The sequence below is a fragment of the Mus caroli genome, chromosome X (genome assembly GCF_900094665.2).
Source record: "Mus caroli chromosome X, CAROLI_EIJ_v1.1, whole genome shotgun sequence".
NCBI classification, from domain to species: domain Eukaryota; kingdom Metazoa; phylum Chordata; class Mammalia; order Rodentia; family Muridae; genus Mus; species Mus caroli.
Window position 1 is genome coordinate 148,193,991 of NC_034589.1, and position 20,000 is coordinate 148,213,990.

A 20,000-nucleotide genomic window follows, 5' to 3' on the forward strand; every position below is an offset into this window, starting at 1 on the left:
TTGCTGTTCTATTCAGGAATTTTCCCCCTGTACCCATATCTTCGAGGCTTTTCCCTACCTTCTCCTCTATAAGTTTCAGTGTCTCTGGTTTTATGTGGAGTTCCTTAATCCACTTAGATTTGACTTTTGTACAAGGAGATAGGAATGGAGAGTGATTTTTATCAACATGTGCATAGATCATAGAACGCTAAAACACAGCAGTAACTTGTCCCACCTCTCTGGATTTCCATCTTCCTTCTTTGAGGTGGCCACTCTCCTGTCCTAGCTGTGGCTTCTGGCACCTGCTGCTGTGTTTCTGAGTAAGACCTATTCCTTATTATCTCTTACATTGCCGATGCCAAGTATCATCTGTGCAGTTTTAACAGAAGCTGAAGTTTTGGTTCACCTCTTTAAATACCCAGCTTCCGTATACTCTCCTAACCTGGATTCTGCTAGACTCTTCCTCACTATTTTTAATGTAGTAGTGTCGATGTCAACTAGGAAGCAAGACTATTCTGTAATTAATTTTCTCATGTAACTTCCAACTTTCTCTAGAGAGAATAACTCACTCTCATATTTGCTGTCATCTAGGTTTTCCCATACCTTGTTGAACTGGGCAGCTTTATAAAATAAAATAAAATAAAATAAAATAAAATAAAATAAAATAAAATAAAATAAAATGCTCTTCATCCAGAATTTTTTCTCTATCTCCCGATTCCTCTCTTCAGGGAAAAATACCACACACACTGAGACCTGTCCAGCTTCTGCTGCATTCTGAATTGGCTGCTGTTATTCCTTTCTTAGTCTGTTGGTGCTGCTTTTTAAGGTGTTGCTTGTTTGGTAGCCAGGAAACTCCAGAGAGAGACAGAGAGAGAGACAGAGAGACAAAGACAGAGACAGAGAGAGAGACAGAGAGAGAGAAAGGACACACAGAAGTCAATTTTTGAGAGCTTTACAAGACTGTGCTAGTATCCCAAGCTAGGTAGTTAAAACTCTATTGCAGTCCACCTCCCTGTTCGTAAGTGGGGTTCTCCATCTTGTTGCCTTCTTTCTCATGGTCTCACTGGTCTTCACAAATACCTTCATCTCTCCCTGCAACTAAGAAAACCAAGGCCCAGAGGTTACCACATTAGCAGTGGTAGAGCCAGAACGTAAAGTCCAGTGTCAGCTGCCAACTCCAGGCTGCTGCCTTTCTGCATACAGCTGCTCCTTACCAGAGAGAGAAATACCATTGGCAGGCTCCAAGTGCCGAACTTCGTGCCAAGTGCACAGCCATGGCTGCAGAGTGAGCCTGATTCTAGGTCTCCATTTGTGTCTGGCTCCTGACAACTTCTAGTTCCAGACAGCTACAGCTGCAGTTAACCATGGTTTGCTACAAAACTTTTCCATTCTTGTTGCCTGTGCATATGCATGCATGTAGATATGTACATGTGCACAGATATGATAGATATATATAGAGAGACAGGGGTTTATAGTTATGTTCTGAGCTCTTTCATATGTTTAAAATGTCCTGACTTGTGTGTGTGTGTGTGTGTGTGTGTAAGGTCAGGGTAACTGTTTTTATTGTTACTATATTTGCCTCCAAGCACTGCAAGCATCCCTTGCATTCTTTTGGTAAGGAATGCCTCATTCCTTAGGAATTTGCTGTTGGAGGTACAGTTTGGCATTTGGTCTTTTTGTTAAGTGAAGTTGGGTGACTGACCACACATAGGGTAATTAGATTAACCTACTCCTCCCCTCCCCTACTGAAACAATGGAAAACCCAGTATTGCCTTGGCACATACTTTCCTTAGATTAATGATCCTAGAGTCACTGGGTGGAAATTTGCCTGGCTCCCTCCAGCTCTGAGAACTGAAAATGCCCAGCTGTCTAAAAGCTTTAATCAGGAAATGAGCATGAAATGGCATTGTTTTGTCATAGGATCGAAAGAATGTATTCTCGATGATTGAGTTAGCCTGGATAGAAATGTATGTAAACATTCTTTCACCAAACAGTAAACAGGTGTTTTTATGTTGGTAAAAAAAAAAATCAAGAATTTAATTACTTGGGAGTGGCTGGCAACTCATTGGCTCTCACATTGTGCTGGTCGCTGCTCAAAGTTGATACTACAATTTTCCTTGTCTCTTCTGTTTCAATTACTTATGGAGCAAAAGGAGAGCTGATGTAGGAAGCACTTGAGTTCTGTGTGCAGAGCATGGTTTGTGACTGCTAGCACAGGGACTCAGCTATAAGACACCCTCACCAACTAACCCCTTGTCTGCATGGAATTTACCTTGTACATCTGTCAAAACCAGACAATAATGGCCCTACTTCTCAGTGATGTTGTGAGCATTAAGTGTTTTATTCCGTGTATGCTTTTAGAACAGTATGTTGCTCATAGTATGCTCTTGTTTGTTCCAGTGTGTGTGGCGTGTGTGTGTGTGTGTGTGCTCGTGCACGCGCATACATAAGTACATGTGTGTGAGTGCATGTCTGGTCAAGAGGTCAAGATGTGAGTGTCTTTCTATTTCATTCTCCAGTTTGTATTTTGAGACAGAGTGTCTCACAAAACTTGGAAGTCAGCAGTTGGCTAGATTGCCTGAGCACTTAGCTCCTGGCATCCACCTACCTGTGCCTAACCAGTACCAATCAGCATTATAGGCACACACACACACACACACACACACACACACACACACACACACACAGACAGACACAGACACTGCTGTGCTTTGCTTTTAAAGATGGTTGGAGGGAAGTCAAACTCAGGTTTTCATGCTTGCATGGCTAAAACTTTTATCAATTGAGCCATCTTCCTAGCCCATCATAATTTATTCTTCATAACTACAACCATATTCCCTCATCTTTAGAAGACACAGGAAAAATGAAGCTTAGGTTCAGTTTCATTTTAATGTACTTGTTTTCCCCATTAGTCCACATATGGCATTGTGTATCTTTAATCCCAGCACTTGGGAGGCAGAGGCAAGCAGATTGTTTTGAGTTCTCAGCCAGCCAGGGCTACAGAATGCGAACTTGTCTCAGAAAACCAACCAGCCCCAAACCAACAATTGGGGATGGAAGATGATTCAGAACGATTTCTTCCCCTTAGGTACTCACAGAGTACATAAAGGATAGACATACGGTCCTATACTTATCATGCAGGCAGTGCCTGGGAGCGGGGTTCTCCCACAGGGCCATGGGAACATCGGCTGTCCTCATTAAAGCCGTTAAAAAGAGGAGGAGTGGTCCTTGAACCTTGCCTGACACTCCCTCTGTCTCCTTTTCTTCCCAAAGCAAGTATATTATTCTCAAATGTAATCTATTTGTTTCTGCATCTGAGATGATGGCTTCAGAGGCCAGGTATGCTATTACACGACACATTTCAAAATCTTTCCAGAACGTAACATTGATCAGGAAACTCTCCACACCATAATTCAATTTGAAGTCATATAATTCATCTTTTGGAGCCTAATAAACCAGTCCAAACTGTTTAGCTCTTGGTTCCACTTTGGGTGCTCAAGAAACTCTGTTGTATCAGTGATTGAACCATAGTTAAGGTTTAGTATTGCTTTTTTATAATCACTTTATTTTTCCCAGACTGCTGTTAAGCCACTAGTTTTACTTACAACTCAGGAGTCTTGTGTTGTGTCTGGTGCTGCACACCTATAATCTTTAGCACTCTGACATCTGAGGGGGGAGGCTTCCAAGTTGAAGGCCAGAATGATATGTGTAACAAACCCAATTTCAAAGCAAACCATCTTGAATTTTTTTGTTATACTCCTGAGAAAACAATTGACTCTGAGATCTATTGTAATTTTTCTCCCAGTTCAGTTTTCACGTCTCTCCTTTTTGGTGAAATGTGTAGACTGGAGAACTTTCTCTAACTGTGTATATGTTATCATTACTGTTGACACTGTGGGTAGTTGCTGTGGAACAGGAGTTCTGGAAGGCTGGGGCAGGGGGCAGAGCTTATATGTAGATGGCCTGTCTAGTGTGCATGAAGCTCCCACTTTGATCCAACCATGCCCCTGGTGGTGGTGGTGGATCAAATCCAACTGACCAATGAACCAACCAATCAACCAAAAATGAAACAACAGATCTAGAGTCATAGTGATTAGTTAAACTTATCAGGGGCTAGTTTAATTATTTTTGTTTCCAGAAAAGAAAAAAAAGGGTAACATTCCGTAGTCTGGATGAGAAATGGTAGCCCTGCTTCAGTTACTAATATTTGTATTGATGACATGACTAACTAGGGGCTGGAAAGAGGATGGCCGAGTCAGTTAGGTGCCTGTTCTGCAAGTGTAGGACCTGAGCACCTAGCCCAGCTGGGTAGAATGGAGACAGGCAGATCTGTGTGAGCCAGCCTCACCAGTAAGTACACCATGGGTTCAGTAAGAGAGCCTGTCTCATAAAACAAGGGAGCGAGCAATAGAAACTCAATGTTGACTTCTAGCATATGCACAGATAAACACAGACAGACACATACCAGAATAACTGGCACATGGCACCAGTAAAAAGGGACAAAAATATATGCTTTATCTGTCTCTTGGCTTCCTTGTTTCCATCCCTAGAGGAAGCCTTGGCTATCAATTTACTTTATGTGGGATCTGTATTACACATTGAGGTGTGTGCCCCAATTTATCTAAATGTCAGCGTGCGTTCTTATGCTTCTTGACCTAGAACTGTGTCTTGGTGAGTTTCCTTATTGATAAATACAAGCAGGCCTCATTCCTGGAGAAAATTGCACTTCATGGTCACAACCTGTCTACTATAGTTATGTTCCTTTAATCTTTTGCTACTTTAAACGATGCTGTATCAGGTAATCTTGTACACATGTCATGTTGCACATGTGAAAGTATATTTGTAGTTTAAACCCTTCCAAGTGGAAATACCATGTCAAAAGTCATAGGCATTTAGATGTTTGATAGGTAATTACCACATTGCTTCCCACAGAAGTTCTGGTGATTTATATACTAATTTATGTTCTCATTGAGAAGTGTGAGAGACACTCCTTTTCTGTACTCTTGCCAATAGGCTATTGTCAATTTTTTTGGTTGGTGCCTATCTGATAGATTAAAAATATCTCATTGTTATTAATATTGTGTCTACCCTTGTCTAGAATGTCAACTTCTGGAGAAGTTTGTTCTTGCAGTTTCCCAAATTTCCAGTTCTTTAAGGGAATACCAGCTGTGTGCTAGTCACTGAGACGCATGCCATGAAAATAGCCCCTATCCTGAGAATGGCAGACTCTATGTAAATATTATTGTGATGCAGTAGATAGGGGCTACAACTGTAGGTGTGAGAACATAGCAAGAACAATAGTAAGTCCTCCTGGGCACTGAACACTCTTCAGACATTGCTGACTGCATGCCAGTGTGATCTACATTTCTCTTATGAGTGCAATTAAGCATCGTTTCATACATTTGAGTCATTTGACCCCTAGCACAAAGAGCTGTTCTTTACTATTTTGTTGGATTATTCATCTCTTTGCTACTAATCTGTAGAAGGATTTCTTTTATGCAGCAGGTAATATTCACCAGTTTGTCTTTTGCCTTGGTTGATGAACTTCCTGTTGTTTGTGTTTTGCTGTGTTGCGTTTACAGTTTTCAACCCTTTGTCTTGTGGGATCTGGATTCTATATCAGAGTGTCAAATTGTCTTCCCTCATTTGAATTACAAAACAATTCCCTTCATGTTCTCTTTTAGTGCTTTTAAGATGAATTTTGAAGAATGAAAAAAATCCATGATCACAGTTGAAGAAAGGATTATTATTTGCTTTCAAACTGAGACACGGGAGGTTTCTTATTCATATTACCTTGTTCTCACTCCTAAGGAAAATTTGCATCTTGTCAAGTGAGATACTGAAGATGCGTCGATGAATTCTAGTTATGTCTCAGGGTATATGACATGTTATGTCTCAGGGTATATGACATAGAGCTCATGTTTTCTCAGGTTTGGAGATGAACTTAGCCATCTTTACCATCTGGGGATGGTTGGTGTGCCCATAACAATATAGTTAATTGGCTAATTATTTGCTAAGTATTCATTAAGAGCTTTCTACAGCATGTCCAAACACTTGGTTAGTATTGACACTGATACAGTGGTACTCATACTATATGTCGGGCAGGTTGTGGGCAAACATAAAGATACTGGCTGTCACATAGGTCATTGGAACATCATGAAACAGTGTTCTCTCTTCATGACATAAAAATAGCCCATTATATCCTTGTCTAGCACTGCCCCTCCTTTTGATGACATTCATTCCCATCCTATAGGTAAAGAGATTCTCTGATCTTGCCATTTTCCTGTCCAGATTAATTTGGGGGAGATAACACTGTAAATATATAATATCACAAATACCCAGTTGAAGATTGACATAGAAACATGACAGTAGGTATTCCTGCTGCATCAAAATGTCTTTCCTTGTTAGCTTTAAGCTGAAAATGAAATTGGTACATTTATAATTGCATGTCAAAGTGCTTCTCTGAGTGGCAGCGTAGTTTGTAAATATGAGAAAGCCGTTGTGGGATGAGACATCAACATGCTTTCAGTATGTAATTTTGAGGGGGAAATGTTGAAATGTTTCTAACAAATAACAAATACCAATGTGCCCACCATCCTGTCATATCAAACACTCATATTTTGCTATATTTACTTATGTATGGGTGTCTACAGATACATATGTATCACATATATTTCTCTAATGAAGCCTGTATATTTCATGGTTTGACAGGATAACTCTTGCCTTTTCTTTTCCTCCCTCTCCCCCCACCCCCCACCATACAGTTTTGTTTTTTTTTAAAGAAACACTCTTTCTAATCCAGCTGAAGCTTTCCCTGTCCTATTGCTTTTGCTCTTAAGAGTCTTTGCTGTGTCTCCCCAGGTGTGCTGAGACAACTAGCATTTGATGAGGGAAGCCACATGCTGGGAACACAGTGACAGGATGGCCTCATCAGACTTTGGTGTGGAGGAGAAAGCCATGTGGCAGGGAGCAGGGTGCTATTTCTAGGCTTCTCTAGCTGGTTAAAGTTCTCTTGGTTAGTGCATTTGGTGTCATGGTTTGTTTTCAGTGAATTCCTTTTACCTCCATCCAGTAAGTAATTCTGAGATGTGGTTTCCATAAACTAAGGCAGTGTGTGTTGGGGGGGGGTGCACACAGCTGTGATCCCACTTATATGTCTGACTCAGAAGGAAGCTTTTCCTTCAGGAAGAAATATATAGAATTGAAGGAAGATGACCAGGGATGCCTGTTTCCCTCATTATCTGTCAACTTTGAGCACTGTGGGAACCCTTCCCAACCCAGTGTAGCCCTCCCATTCCAAAGGGAAGTCCCAGGACACACATCCTGAGCCAGTAAGTGGGATGATGAGCTCCTGAGCACCCCCTGGTGTCCATGGCACGAGCTTGCTCTGTTTGCATCTATTACTGGCAACCAGAGAGAAGGAAATGTTATAAGCTAGAGGGACAGACAGCAGCTGGAGAATGAGGATCTATTGAGCTGATTGTATAAATAAGATGAGATGTGTCTTGGCTCACTTCCTCAATATGCTGCATCTGGCTTAGTGTGACCATCCGTTACCTTAATGTTCATCTCTGAAAGCTTTGCACTGCCTGAGAGGAGCATTAAAATATGCAAGTACTTACTTGTCACGTTTCTGGTCTTCTAAGACAAAATATTAGCATGTTTAGAATGAAAGATTATCTTCTTTGGGTTTGAGTACTCACGTTCTTTTTTATTGAAATAACCTACAGTAAAAGTACAGAGGCTTCAGAAGTGCAGTTCAGTGAATTGTTTAGTATTTATATGCCTGTGTAGTTCACTATTACCTAAACCAAATTACAGAAACTTTTCATCCTCCCAACAGGTCATTCTTGCTTCTTCTTCCTCCCCTACCCTGTAGGAACCTCTACAAGGTGACCACTGTTTTAAGATCTCTCAACCAGTGATTAGTTTTGCCTGTTGGTGGACTGTAATGAAATTTTACAGTATGCAATATTTTGTGTCTGTACTTAGCATTATTACTGTGAGGTTCATTTGTTATATTATGTGTAGGGTGTGTGTGTGTGTGTGTGTGTGTTTGTGTGTGTGTGTGTGTGTGTGTGTGTGTGTGTGTGTGTGTGTGTGCATGCATCATGCATGTGGGTGAGGTTAGAGGAAGATGTTGGGTATCCTACTATATTACTCCCTATCTTGATTCCCTGGAGACAGGACCATTCACTGAGTCTGGAGCTAGGTTGGTGACTAGTAAACCCCAGTAATTCTGTTTCCATCCTATCCCACCACCATTCTGGGTTTCCAGGCCCACGCAGTCACACCCAGCCTTTTCTGTTAGTGCTGTAGATTGTAACTCAGGCCCTCATACTTGTACAATAGGTGCTCTTACCGGCTTAGCCAGCTTCCCAGCCCCACTGTAGTTTTTTTTTTTTTTTTTTTGAAAGTAGCACTCAACTATTGACAGCAAATAATATTTTGCACAGTAGTTCTCAATCCATTAGTTTTCGTCAAGATACCTCTCTGATGACACTTTTAGCATTAGACAACTTTTGCAGATGGTGAAAGGGCTGCTTAGAGATTTGAAGCATTGCTTCCAAGGTTCCGCTCCTGATCTGTGATGCCAGGACCATTTCTAACTTTCTGGCTCAGAGCATTCAATCTCTTTGGTCATCATGAAGCCTGTGCCCTACCTTACTCTTTCTCATGGATGGTAGAAGACACAATGAAAGGATGAAAAGGATGAGAAGGAGCAGAGTTCTCCCCGGAATTTGCCTTTGGTAGGTGTTTGACCATGAAGTGTTTGGTTGAAGACTGACCAAGCAATTTAAAGAGTCAAGCTAGTAACCCCGAGGACTTGAATACTGTGTCATGGATGGGAGAGAAAAGGAGAACCAACCAGGCAGCTAGCCACATCCAGGCAGCTCCACTTATTGGAAAGTAGACTATTCATTCTGGTTCAGCACCCAGTTGCATACAGATTATGTGTTGGCTCAACAAGGTGGCTCTCTGCAGGCCCCTAAATATGTCACAGAAAAGATTTCCACTATATTAACACAGTTGGGGCTGTTATTCTCTGAAAATGGGTCAGCCATTTCAGCTCTTCAAAGCCCAATGCCCTGGGGAGCAGTGGCAGTCTGGGGAGTTCTCTGTTTCCTTATCTTGAGCATGCCTCAAAGGCATAGCTCTAACATCCTTGCACTATTGTTGTCTTGTTGATGACCTTAGTTTTATTGTGCATGTCATATTTCCATTGTTAAGTGTTTTCACTAGTGTTTCTACTGCTGTGACAAAACATCATGACCAAGAAGCAAGTTGGGGAGGAAAGGGTTTATTCAGCTTATACTTCCACATTGCTGTTTATCACCAAAGGAAGTCAGGACTGGAACTCACACAGGGCAGGAAGTAGGAGCTGATGCAGAGGCCATGGCTTGTTCCCCATGGCTTGCTTAGCCTGCTATTTTCCTTCCTTCCTTCCTTCCTTCCTTCCTTCCTTCCTTCCTTCCTTCCTTCCTTCCTTCCTTCCTTATTGGATATTTTCTTTATTTACATTTCAAATGTCATCCCCTTTCTAGGTCTCCCCTCCAGAAACTCTCATCCCATCCCCTATCCACCCACCCACCCACCCACCCACTTCCTCCTTCCTGCTCTGGCATTCTCCTACACTGGGGTATTGAGCCTTCACAGCACCAAGAGCCTCTCCTCCCATTGATGCTGAACAAAGGCCATCCTCTGCCACATAGACAGCTGGAGCAATGGGTCCCTCCATTTGGTGTGTCCCTCATCTTTGTTTTGTGGTCCAATCTCCAGGAGCTCGGGGAGGGGGAACAGGTTTGGTCAGTTGACACTGATCTCTTTCTTTCTTTCTTTCTTTCTTTCTTTCTTTCTTTCTTTCTTTCTTTCTTTCTTTCTTTCTTTCTTTCTTTCTTTCTTTCTTTCTTTCTTTTTTGAGACAGGGTTTCTCTGTGTAGCCCTGGCTGTCCTGGAACTCACTCTGTAGACCAGGCTGGCCTCAAACTCAGAAATCCGGCCTGCCTCTGCCTCCCAAGTGCTGGGATTAAAGGTGTGCGCACCCGGCTTGACACTGCTTTCTTATAGAACTCAGGATCACCAGCCCAGGGATGGCCCCACCCACAATGGGCTGGGTCCTCTCCTACTGATTACTAATTAAGAAACTTTGTCACAGCCAGATCTTATGGAGGTATTTTTCTCAATTAAAATTTCTTTCTTTCAGATAACTCTAGTTTTTGTGTGTCAGGGAGGGCAGGAACATGGAGGTAGGAGCTGATGCCGAGACCATGGAGGGGTGCTGCTTACTGGCTTGTTCCTCATGGCTAGCTTGGCCTGCTTTCTTATAGAACCTAGGACCTCTAGCCCAGGGATGGCAACACCCACAATGGGCTGCCCCCCTCCCCACTGATCACTAATTGAAAAAAAGCCTTAGAGTGGGATCTCATGGAAGCATTTTTCTCAACTGAGGCTTCTTCTTCTCTGATGAGTCCGGTTGTGTAAAGTTGACACACAAAACCAGCCAGTACATTACGGCACCGGATTTGAGAAGAGAAAGTGGGTTTCTTCTCCACCTAAAGAAGTTTGCTGATAGCCCCTATCTCTTGTGCTGTATTTAAGTGGTGCTGTAATGATGACATGTGCATATAAATCTCCAGAAGCCTTTGTAGCTCATAGTTCTACCCAGGGTGTAGCCTCTAACTCTGAGACACTAGGAACTAGCATTTTAACAAGCAGGCTTAATTATCCCAAAGCTGAAACTGAGGATGGGGGACTATGAACACCCAGTCTGGGGGAAATCTAGCATCCTGCAAACTTGGCTCAGAACCTCGGAGAGCTCCAGGTGTGGCTGCTCCATCTGGCAGGCAGGAATTGCTTTAGTGCCAAGTGTACCATCCTGTTCAGGAAGGAATTCTTTCATGTGCATGATAAAGGACTTGGTAGATTGGGGCCTAGATAATCTCTGGTTTATGGGTAGAGGTAGAGTGAATCCATTAAGCATGCGGAGAGGCTTCCATCATCTAGAGCCTCAGATAGTATGCTTCAAGTGCCCTCCCTATAGTCATGGCACTGGCTCTTTGGGGGAGGCCAGAAGTGTCATTGTACATCTGGTCTGTGTCTACGGATGACTCTGCTTCTTTGCTCCTTTGTGCCCTGGTCTGCTCTTGCACTCTCTGTCTCAAAAGGAGCAAATGGAAATATATCCATGAAAGAACTTCACAAGTATAAAGTTGTGTTACTGGGACCTTCATCATCTGTTTTTAGATGATCCCAATAGGCATTTGTGATGTCAGAATTCAGTGCAGGTACAATATAGGCCAACTTGCATTTGCATGGTAATTGGTGCCATGGGGGCAGGATGCACACCATGCATTTCCAGCTAGAAGCAGCCATGGAGACTTGCAGCTTGCTGTGATTGAAAATTTTTCGAATGAAAAAGTTAGTCCTGTGGTTTTTCTGAAGCAGCTAGAGATTTCAGAAGAATGACACATCAGACGTTTGTTTTAGAAATGCCCCCTGGTTGTGTTGTGGAGACTAAATTGGGAGGGGGAGATTGGGGAGAGACTGAGTAAACATGTAACTGAAGCAGAGCTCCGAGAAGTGTGGCTGAAAGTTGAACCTTGAGGCTAGTCAACTGGGGTTCTAATTCTGCTCATTTATTTAGTTCTCTGGGTGTATTATTCTGTGACTGGGACTTGTATACAGCTGAGACACTGCTAACTAGATACAACCTCTATGGAGAGCTTTGGCACATTGTGTACAGTCATATCAAACCTGTCATTTTAACTTTTAGCCTAAAACTGGTGGTGCTGATAACATTCACAATGCCATACAACAGCTAACACTATTCTCAAAGCCTCAAACAAGAGCTCTATGAATATTAAATAATAACTTCCAATTTCCTTTCCCCTACTCCTAGGTAACCTCTAACCTAATTCATGAATTTACATATTTTAAAGATCTCATAGAAATAAAATTGTGTATTTATCCTTTTGTGTCTGGCGTATTTCACTTAGCATGTTTTATGTTCATCTGTGTTGTGTTGTATATCAGAAATTCATTTTTTAAGGAGGAGTACTATTCCATTGTATAGTTGTACAACAGTGTGCATATCCATTTATCTGATTATAACCCTTGAGTTTCTTCCTTATTTTGGCTAAATAATGCTGGGATTAGCATTGCCATATGCCTATAAGTCTGCATCTCTGCTTTCAGGGTTTTTTTTTTTTCCTTTTTTCTTTTTTAGTATATCCCTAAGAGTAGAATTGTTGGGTCCTGTGGTAGTCTCTGTTTAACTTTGAGGAACTACTACAGCATCTTTCACCATTCTATATTTTCTTCAACCACGCAGAAGGGCTTCATTTCCTCCAAATCCTTGTCAGTTCCTGTTGTCTCTTTCTCACCTTCTCTTTCCCCCCTTCCCCCCACTTCAATGCAAGATGGCTTAGCAATTTGAAGGGGTATCTTACTGGGGATTTGATTTCCATTTCCCTAATGACTAGTGATCACGCATCTTGTCACAAGTGTATTGACCATTTGAACTTTTCCTTTGGAGAAATATCTAAGGCTTTAAAAAAAATCATTGTTTTCAAGACAATAGAGGAAGAATGGAGAGAAACAGAGAGAGACAGAAAGAGAGACAGAGAGAGACAGAAAACAGACAAATGGAGAGAAACAGAGAGAGACAGAAAGAGAGACAGAGAGAGACAGAAAACAGACAAATGGAGAGAAACAGAGAGAGGAAGTGGTCAAACGAGACTGGGAGACTTGTTAGATAGGGAGGGGACAAATGCTGACTTTTTCAGCCTGGGTAAGTGGACAGATAATGGGATGCCAACTAGAATAGACCTCCCCTATGAGAAGCAGTAGTTGGAGGAGGGCCTTCCACAGCCCGCACTGAGCCAAGGCGTTGTTCAGGTTAGGAGCTCCCAGAGTTCGCTGCCTTATCATCTACCCATTTGTTTTTGTTTTCTGGAAAAAGTGAGTATCTTCCACCTAAGAAACAACTTAAGAACTCTAATCAAATATGAACAAGCATGGGGCGGGGGTGGGGAGACAAAGGACTGTGGTGTGTCTAGGCAAGCTTCTAGTTCTATCTTTCTGTTCCACTTGCTTCTGATAGGTTGGTCCTTCACAACCAGGCTTCATGATATGCTGCCCTACAGCACTGGGACCTGTGCACTGTTGAGAACCCTAGCTTCTGAGACTTCGTCGTCTACTGATCATCTTAGCGACCACAATCTTTGTTCTCCTTGTTACTTCATCCCAGATATATGCTGTTGACAGAAGGGTAGTATTGCTAGCATGGTCCACTGAATATCTTAGAATTCCTCCATAGCAAAGGTGGACAGTTGTTGTTAGTAACCATTAGAGAAATAAGTGTGTTTGATGGCTTGTTCTCTTGTCTTCAAGAGCCATAGCCGGCTGGCAGCCATCATGTGGCTTAGGCAGACAGTATTTGCAGATTGTCCCCTGATGCCATCTGCCTGTGGGGCTACAGGAAACACCAGCAACTGCTGTTGTAGCAGGTGCTGGGGGCTGCTGAGGTGGGTGTCCCTGTATACATAGACACACACACACACACACACACACACAAGTACATGTGAGCAGCTTTGTGTGATATGCAGAGGTACTGCTGTTGGTGTGGGACTGAGCTCTGCCTCCTTAGGGCTCAGGGATGTCAGCTCAAGCCCTCAGCCCGGCAAGAGCCCTAGCTCACTTGCTGGTTTCCGGTGGGGCCCTGGTAAAGGAGCAACAGAGGGTGAGGCTGTTGTGAAGGAAGCTAGTGATTGGCTTAGGGGCAGAGGCAATGTTTTGACAAGCATTGTTGTTTTCTATCTACCTCAGCCTTCTGACTCATTTTGTCAAGGGGACCAACCTAAGTTCTTACCCCGTTGATTTGAAAGCATACATGCTTTATCTGAGCCTTTCCTGTCAGTCAGTCTTGTTTCAGGTCTAGCCCCTCAGCTTTAGTTTTGTACCTAAGTTAGTATGATCATGGGCTCAGACATGGATAGATGTGACTTGCTAGATTTTGGGCAATTAGTGATTTTGCAAAGAATTATCTAAGTTATGAAAGCAATATAAAATGTATGTTGAGTATCCCTTACTCAAAGTACTTGGGACTAGGACCCTTTTAGTTCTAGGACTAGAGGGGAGGTTTTTTCATATACCTAATGAGATACCAATACAGTTAAGTTCCAAATCTAAAACACACACACACAAAATTATGTCTCTTATATGTACATAGGCTGAGAACAATTTGATACATTTTCAGTACACCTCTGGTTGTAACTGTAACCATTCACATGGGGTCAGGTGTGGAAACCTCAAAAAGTTTTGCATTTGTAGCAGTTCATGTTTTATAAAAGGAATATTCAGCTTGTAACTATATTTGCATCAGGTTTAAAAGATTCAGATCTCTCTCTCTCCCCCTCCCCCCTACACACACACACACACACACACACACACACACACACACACACACACACGCGCGCGCCCCCCCACCCCCCCCCCCCCCACACACACACACACACACACACACACACACACACACANACACACACACACGCGCGCGCGCGTGCTTCATCATTCTGTTTGCTTCATCATTCTGTTTTATTCCTTTAAAAATATTTCATTTTTAATTTTTTTATGTACATTTGATGTTTGGCCTACATCTCTTTGAGGATGGCTGATCATCTGGAACTAGAATTATAGACAGTTGTGAGCTGCCATGTGGGTTCTGAGAATTGAATCTGGATCCTCTGGAAGAGCAGACAGTACTCTTAACCACCGAGCCATTTCTCCAGTCTCCTGTTTTATTCCTTTGATATAGAGTCTCCCATTGAACCTGGTGCTAGGCTGGTGGATAGCCAGTCCCATCAATTGTCCTGTCTCTTCCCCACCCCCTAATGTGTTGCTGGAGTTACTAGCACACATTCCAGCACAGCAGACTTTTTACATGAGTTCTGGGGATTCTATGTCAGCTTTTCATGCTTACACAGCAAGTACTCCTACTCACTGAGCCATTGACTCAACCCAAATATCCAGATTATTAAAATTGCATCTATCGATTGATTATATGGAAGTCAGAGAGCAACTTTCTGGAGTTGGTTCTCTCCTTTACCTTGTGTGTCCTAGGAATTGAACTCAGGTCACTTAACAAGTTCCTTTAGCCACTGAGCTCTTTCTGGCCCCAAGAGTCAGATCTTCAATGAATTTGGTAAGAGTCCACCTACATGAAAGTCAGCAAGCGTTTACTGTTAAAGGTCGGATATTTCAGGCTTCGTCTCTGTAACAACTTCTTAACTCTGAAATTAGAGCACCAAACCAGCCATACAAAATACACAGGAATGCATTTGTGTTATAATGAAATTTTATTTACAACCTAGAATGGTGGGCTGGAGTTTGCTGACTTAAAACAATAGTCATTATTATTTTTTTTAAATTTTATTGGTTATTTTTTAAATTTACATTTCAAATGTTGTTCCCTTTCCCGGTTTTCCCTCTGGAACCCCCCCCCCCATACTATCCCCTCTCCCTCTGCTTCTATGAGGGTGTTCCCCCACCCACTCACCCACTCCTGCCTCACTACCCTAGCGTCCCCCTACACTGGGGCATCTATCGAGCCTTCCTAGGATCAAGGGACCCCCCCTCCCATTGATGCCAGATAAGGCCACCCTCTGCTACATATATGACTGGAGCCATGAGTCCCTCCATGTGTACTCTTTTGTTGGTGGTTTAGTCCCTGGGAGCTCTGGGGGGAGGGGTCTGGTTAGTGATATTGTTGCTCTTCCTATGGGGTTGCAAACCCCTTCAGCTCCTTCAGTCCCTCCCCTAACTTCTCCATTGGGGATCCCATGCTCAGTCCAGAGGTTGGCTGTGAGTATCCCACATCTGTATTGGTCAGGCTCTGGCAGAGGCTCTCAGGGGACAGCCATACCTGGCTCCTGAGAAAAAAATCTTGTTAAGTAGAGGAAGCAAAGGATCTGAGAGGGGAAGAGGAGGGGGAGAGGAAATGGGGGACCCTGTTCAGATATGGGAGGAGATGGGGGAGAAGTACAGAGGGTCAGGGATTGGAAAGGAGGTGTGCAGCAGTGGGGACAGGGAAACTGGGAGTGGTTGGTGGCCATTATTTTTATCTGTCATTTAGTTCTTATCCTCCCTCCCTTTATCCCCTCCCTGGTCAGGAATTAAGAAGTCTGAGGGACTTGAGGACTACAAATGCATTTAAATTATCTTTTGAGTTTAGTATGATTATGAGCGTGGTGATGGTTTGTGGATGTAGTTTTGCTAAACCTTTGTTGAGAAGAATAGAAATCAGAGCTTTTGAAGTAGGGCATGTTCTTGGTTGAGGCTTGGCATAGTGGAAAAAAGTAAAAAGAAGCCATAATTTAGAGCTACGAGATAGCATTCACACCTCAGTCGTTCTCCTGATGCTCACATGGAATGGCTCCAGTTGTATAAGGGAACCTTTCTACACTAGGCATTATTGCACTTTATAGGACTAGGTGTTTCTTTAACAAATATAAGAAGGAAATAATACAAATTCAGACAATGGTGTCCGACAAATGTTGTATTGTGGTTATATATGGTTTATTACCAGAGATAAAGAGGTTTCCCAAAACTTCAACCTATAAATACTTTCTCCCCTTCCCATATCTTCACAGGAAATAAAGAAAGATATGAAGAAAGATCTTCTCTCTAACAAAGCTCCAGAGAAACCCATGCACGATGTATCCAGTGGAAACTCTCTGCTTTCTTCTGAAACCATTTTAAGAACCAATAAACGAGGTATGGCAAAGTGGGAGACCTTTCTCCCTACACATGGGCACATCTGAAAACCCTTGTATGCATAATGTCAAATTGAGCATTACCGAAAAGCTAAGGAATTTGTCTTTCTGGTTTTCAGTATAAATTTTGTATACACACACACACACACACACACACACACACACACACGAGTGGTAAAAAGAGTTTTTTTCTTTTTCAGAAGAAAGTTGAGCAAACTCGTAAATGCTTTTTCTAAGGGTTTAGCTTCAACCTTCATAGCTATTTTTATGGATGAAAGGTGAATCCACAGAATGATAAGATACAGGCTGATATGAGTGTGTCCGTCCATACCCACCTTTGAATTATAATACACTCTATTAGCATCTGTCTCTTTAACTGTACAACTCCCTAAACACAGACCCTGCCTCCTTGTATTTACAAGGAGGGATGTTCAAAGATATCGCTAGATATAGCTAGTATATCATCTAACCCCTAACCCTTTATCAGTATTGTTTTCCCCTTTGTTGAGACATTAAGACACTTTCAGGTACTAGTTTACTAAAACTGCTTTCTTCACCACCTGCCCTGGTAGTAACTATTTTTTTGAATGCTAGGAAAGAGAATCTAAGAGTTCAGAGAGGACTCTACTCAGTTCTGGACTGTTCTGACCTTAGGGCAGCTAGGGCCCACAGTAAGCTGAGCATACTCACAAAAGGTTAGACTTCAACTGCCCTCTTTTCCTGGGCTTATTACATCCTTAAAAAGGAATTGAGAGCTCTTCAAAACCAGCAGGAAGAAGTGTATTAGCAAGGGTTCCATTAACAAGGGGAAAAATGCAGGTTTACATAACCACAGGGAAGAACAGCTAATCTTTCATAAAATTTAGACAGCATGAGAATTTGTCCAATAAACTACCCATTGATCCTACTGTTGGTGACATTGGCTTTGTGTCTCTCTCCCTTCCTGGCTCTTCTGCTGCCCCCTCCAGCTGCTCTGGGTTCCATTTCCTATTTTGAATTATTCACATGAAATATTGGCTAGACGCCCAAGTTGGTTACCAACTATAGGGCTTTCTTTCTTCCCCTTCTTTTTTAAAATCTCATTGTATCAAAATTGGGGCTTTCCCATTTTAAGAATTTAGCTTATGTTACTATAAAACTATAGTCTTCCCAATGTGCCTCCTGAATTCTTTTTAAAAATATTTTTTATGACACAATCTCACATACTATGTCTTAAACAGTCTGACTGGCCTTAATTTTTGCCCAGCCTAGTCCTGAACACCCCCTTGTCTCAACTTCCAAAGTGCTGGTATGACAGCCTGTGTATCCTGAGCTAACACCATCAGTCTCCATTCTTGCACATACATTTCCAAAGCTCAGAGAAGGCTTTGCCTGTGGACCGAAGAGCTGGAGTCCTGTGGCTTCTGTGAGCTGTAACCTTCGTATGGCTCCTCTCAAGTCAATAGGTCCAGCAATTCCATGCAGAGTGACTACTAAGTCAGGTTTTTCTGGTCACCCCTGGTATTTTATCAAGTCAATATGAGACTTAGCATAATTAATTTTACAAGATAAAGAAATAATTAAGGCAAAGAATGAAGGTAATTATCTGTATGGCTTCAGTGAAATTACCTCAACTAAAAGAATAGAACTTTGCAGATATTTGTTTCTTTAGAACCGCAACTCTGGCCTTTGAGATCCCCAAATGAAATCTCTTGTTCACTAGAAAAATGAATTCCAAGGGTAAAGTTTATTTGACTTTTTAAAGCCTTATACCTTAGCCCTACAGCTAGTTTAAGACAAAACTTTTATAGTTGGGGCTTTTCCATGCTAAATGCCAGTAACTATGAGACCTGAACAGGCAAAGGCACCCTGTAACTAGGAAGCCCATAACAGGTCATCTCCATTCTGTTCCAGGCTTCACACTGACCTCTGGGGTCACCTGGGCCAAAGCATCAGTTCCCAGCTGAAGGGAGGCATTGTGTACCAGGATGGGTGCTGTTTGGTCCTCCCCCACCCCATCAAGACTAACACTATTTTGCTCCTCCTTATAATAAACAGTGTGTGTGGTGGAGACTGATTGGCCTTGTCAGGCCAGATAAATAGTTCATTGTACTGATCTCAAAAGCTACGTTTCTTTCCCACCCAAAAATCAATGAAAAACAAAAACAAAATGCCCCCCCCCCAACACAAAGATCTGAGGCTAAATCTGTGAGGGATCACTCTAGTTCCTCCTAAACTTCTGTGTAAATTTTTTCAAGCTTTTGGACTTAACTTATTGAAGTCTACCCCTCCCCTTTTGTTTCCAGCAAGCTTTGTTCTTAAAACCTTTAGGATGTTGCAGTCTGTCAGTATCTCTTCATAGCTATGATCAAAAGAGGAACTCTTTTTTCGGGTTTGATAGTCTGTTTTGATTTGCTGATGTGTGGGATCTTTCCCCAGGTTTATGAATCTACTTTGTAATCCCACCTTGGACCCTGTGAGAATTCAGCAGAAGACACAAATCCCCTTTAACTTAGCTAAAGATGGGAGGGCTCTTTTCTTTCTATGAGCCTGGTCATTTGATTCAGGCCTGGAATTGGTTTAATGAGGAAAGAGGCCATTCGAATCTGGTTCTGACTCTGAACTTGAACCCTGTCCCTGGGGCCCGAGCTTGAGACAGACTTAGCTGAAGAAGTTTACCCAGCTGTATCCAGCTGTTACTGTAGTTTGTGATATTCCTCACTCTGTGGCAGTTGCAGACAGACTGGTTTTAGGACCTGAACAATGGCAGAAGAACTCAGAGTCTAAGGGAGACCCCTCATAACCCTGAGAAATGGTAGGAGCACGGAGGATGAATATTAGGACACGGCTAGCATTAATTGTGGCATTTGCAGTTACTAAGGCTGATCTTTGCAGTGACAGGGCTGACTCGTTTGGTTTATTGTTTGAGAAGAAGGGAGATGCAGCTAGAGTTCAGAGAATAAGCCAAGCATCCCAGCTGGCTTGGCAGCCATCAGCTGCCCATTTGAGCTTCTAGAATATTAAGTAGGTGAACCCTGTTTCCACCTCAGGTCACAGGTAACAAAACCTTTGGCCCAGATATGATTTCTTATTTTGCAATTTTTTTTCTGTCATTAGGCCCATACAGGAAGAGGATGGGCTTTCCCAAAATAGACCGTGAATAGACAAAGGGAATGTTTTTGTTTTTGTTGTTATTGTTGTTGCTGTTGTTGATTTTTTTCAATGTTCAAAACATGAGTTGAGAAGCAAAATTGAACAAAATGGAAGTTT

At 42.4% G+C, this 20,000-nt stretch overlaps 1 protein-coding gene across 6 annotated transcripts in view; it reads left to right on the plus strand.

Annotated features, from left to right (window-relative positions):
• Sh3kbp1 (SH3 domain containing kinase binding protein 1) overlaps window positions 1-20,000 on the plus strand; it is a 346,384-nt gene that overhangs the window by 115,812 nt on the left and 210,572 nt on the right. For all 6 annotated transcript variants that reach the window (XM_021152670.1, XM_029473429.1, XM_029473430.1 and 3 more), the window contains exon 3: window positions 16,629-16,752. In XM_021152670.1, coding sequence (XP_021008329.1) covers window positions 16,629-16,752 — 124 coding nt within the window. The remainder of the gene's footprint in view (window positions 1-16,628; window positions 16,753-20,000) is intronic.